The sequence below is a fragment of the Pangasianodon hypophthalmus genome, chromosome 18 (genome assembly GCF_027358585.1).
Source record: "Pangasianodon hypophthalmus isolate fPanHyp1 chromosome 18, fPanHyp1.pri, whole genome shotgun sequence".
NCBI classification, from domain to species: Eukaryota; Metazoa; Chordata; class Actinopteri; order Siluriformes; family Pangasiidae; genus Pangasianodon; species Pangasianodon hypophthalmus.
The window spans coordinates 20984795-20988056 of NC_069727.1; the positions used below are offsets into that span (position 1 = coordinate 20984795).

General features: G+C 33.4%; 1 protein-coding gene across 1 annotated transcript; it reads right to left on the reverse strand.

Moving 5' to 3' along the window:
- Positions 1-1861: 1861 nt before the first annotated feature.
- On the reverse strand, positions 1862-2879 carry LOC113544620 (olfactory receptor 1-like). The gene has a single exon (XM_026943525.3). It carries the CDS (start codon positions 2858-2860, stop codon positions 1862-1864), a length of 999 nt encoding a protein of 332 aa, XP_026799326.3. The 5' UTR covers positions 2861-2879.
- Positions 2880-3262: the final 383 nt, after the last annotated feature.

A 3262-nucleotide genomic window follows, 5' to 3' on the forward strand; every position in this document is an offset into this window, starting at 1 on the left:
AAGTAGATGGACTAAATGACTTGCCAAAATAAGCGTAGGGAGTTACATGAAATGAGTTGTGAAAAACAGAGATTTGAATATCTTTAGCCTAGGTGTATGAACACTTTTGGTCTCAACTGTACTGTATAGAGGAGACATATTTTTGTGATTCAGCCTAACTAGGGTTTATATCGGGGTGTCCATTTTTATCTGGAAAAGGCCAGGGCTGGTGCTGATTTTAATTCCAACCAAGTAGAGACCACACCTGAGTCTACTGAAAGTCAAGATCAAATGATTAAACAAGTGGAATCAGTTGTGACTCCTGCTTGTCACCCCTGGTTTATATAGACTAATTGACTAATACATTCAGTAGTTGCCACTGCAAGCAGATGCTAAATAAAGCTAAATATACTTTGTTAGTCTACAAATATTTCAGCTCTTATGATTCAGTTGTGTGCCAGACTGTTTCTTAATCATTCACCTGCTTGGTGCTGCATTTTTTTTTTCTTTTTTGTTTTTTAGTTTTAGTTATTTTTTGCATGTCATCAGAACAGTCTTGATTCACTCCTCTAGTTAAATGTTCCACAGTGGTATTATTTTACACATTCAATGTCATGACATTTATTTTTTGGCTATTTTTAGGCTATATTTTAGCTACAGCCTAAGGAAGCACTGAAACTGGAAATGTACAGGAATTCAGAGTCTGTGTGTGGCTGGTAATTGAAGTGTGGTTTGATGTGTTCTTTGCTGTTGTTTGTCCACATTTAACTGCACTAAAATTAGCTTAAAAGAGGACTAGTCAACTGCAGTCTTAACTACCTTTCTTAACTACTGAACAACCAGTAAAAATGAAATAAATTAACCCATAAAACACTGTATTTTATCTGGATTGCTAGTAGTGTATGAATATGTAAATCTCAGCAAAATATTAGCAAGAGGAAAACATCTCTGTGGATAAATAACAATGTAATCTCAAATGTTTTTTTTTGTCAAAATAGTTTTGTCAAAAAATTTAGATAAAATTATATTCATTAGAAAAAAGGGCATAATCAATGATAAAGAGCTTTGGCAGACAATAAACCATTATAATTTTCTTGAACTATTGTATTGCATTGACTGGTAGAAAAGTGACTGTTGCTAACTAGTGCATTTACAAAATGTGGTGGTCTAATACGAGGGATGATTTCACACCAAAAGTAAAACAAAAATTTACAATTGACGAGTAGTCCATGATTAAAATACCTTCAAAATCGTAGGAGTTCACACAAATTGCAATTGTTCAGGTTAGAGCTAGTTTAATGGAGTAGGTAACTAAACAAAAACTAAAAGAAAAATCAACAGAAAGCTATATTTTGTTAAGCACATCATTGTTAAGACATTTATACTTTACATTTGTAATGCATTACGCAGGTCTCTTTAAAAACACAAATAATGAGACAGCTGAACCTACACCTTTTTTCAAGCCCACATTAGACCCTCTTTTAAATCCATACTAAACATTGTGATATGTGCTAATGCATAGAAATTAGTAATCAAAGATAACAATTTACAACATATTAGAATTTTCATCTGTACCTGCATAGTTTTTTCATGAGTTATAATTTACTAAAAAGACAAGGTTTATTTATACATGTTAATATTTTCATTGAATTTGGGAAACAAGCATACAATATAATGGATATATGGCATAAAGCATACCATATAATATAATGGAAGGATTTTTTTCTTTTCTTTTTTAAAACATGAACACTCCATTACATGAAACTACATGTCAACTTTAGTGATATAAGTAAAATAAACATTTTATGAAGCATGGTATTTTTTGTTTCTATTTGAATGAAAGAATTATTCAACAAATGTTCTTTTTACTCCAAACTCCTACTCATGGGTGAATTGCCTGTCCACTAGGCATGCTACGTTTCACTACCGCTTTGGTCCGTTTGTAGAGTACTTTAACAGCCTGCATGACCTCTTCTGTCTTTAAAGTATATATAATGGGGTTTAACATGGGTGGAAGAGTCTGTGTCAGAGTAGAATTAATTATCCTATCATTGGCTTTTAAAGATGATGTAAGAGATGCCATATTAGTGGCAAAAAATGGGAGATAAAATAAAGACACTAAAATAAGGTGGGAAGTACAAGTTTTCATAGCTTTCTTCCGCTCAAGACCATGTGAGATTTTCATCAAGGCAATGCCAATACAAATATATGAGATAGTTATTAATATCGTTGGGACACAAGCCAACACAACAAAACAGAGTATAGCCATGAAATAATTTATAAATTTATCATTACAAGCTAATATATAGGTAGGACCATGATCACAGAAATAGCTGTCGATGATTACAGATCTACAGAAGGACAGTCTGGTAATCAGAGCTACAAGGAGTGCAATGATAGTTACAGAGAAAATCCAGGTAATAACAATGATTAAAGTCATTGCTGCTTTGGTAACAATGGCATTATACCTTAAAGGAAAACATATAGCCACTACCCTGTCATAGGCCATAACAAGCAGAGTGAGAGACTGCAAGGTCATGAAGAATAAGACAAAAAACATGTTTGCCAGACAGGCTTCATATGAGATGAGCTGATTCTTAAACAGAAAAGTATCAATAAGCTGTGGAATAAGAGCAGAGCTGCCTCCCAAATCAGAAAGAGCCAAGTTAAACACAGCTATGTACTTTGCTGTGTGGAGGGTACGTGCTAGATAGATGGTGCACATGATAAAAGAATTCCCTAAAACTGTCACAGCATACACAATGCAGAGAAATGCAAAGTAGTAATTTGTGTGTGGAATATTGTAAAATCCATTGATATAAAAATTGGAAGGGCGAATAAATGTTGCATTTGCAGAGAGCGCTGGTGGCACAGAAGTCATGTCAGGTGTCGACTGGCAATATAACCTGTGGAAAACAATAAGAAGTACTTCATTTTGCTCCTGTTTACACTGCAGTACTTGGAAAGACTTGTCAAATTGTAAAATGGAACAGGAACACATATAAAATAAACATTACTTGCATTTACCTAACAATAAAAATACATATCAATAAATGATATATTTTATCAATAAATTACATCAAAGTACATTTTGAAGAAAGTCTATACTTTTTAATATTATACCTGGTCCAGTTAAGACAGCATATTAATATTCCTGCTGACATCCGTCACATTTATACTTTTTATGTGATAATGTCCGTTCTTTGACCACACCTCCAAACAAACCGAAAAGGGTGGATCTAACCATGTCTTTTGGATCAACAGTCATATGCTTACGTAATAA

What these genes read in the sequence shown, in the direction of transcription:
- LOC113544620 (XM_026943525.3), bottom strand. Translation starts at nt 2,860, where the DNA reads ATGACTTCTGTGCCACCAGCGCTCTCTGCAAATGCAACATTTATTCGC.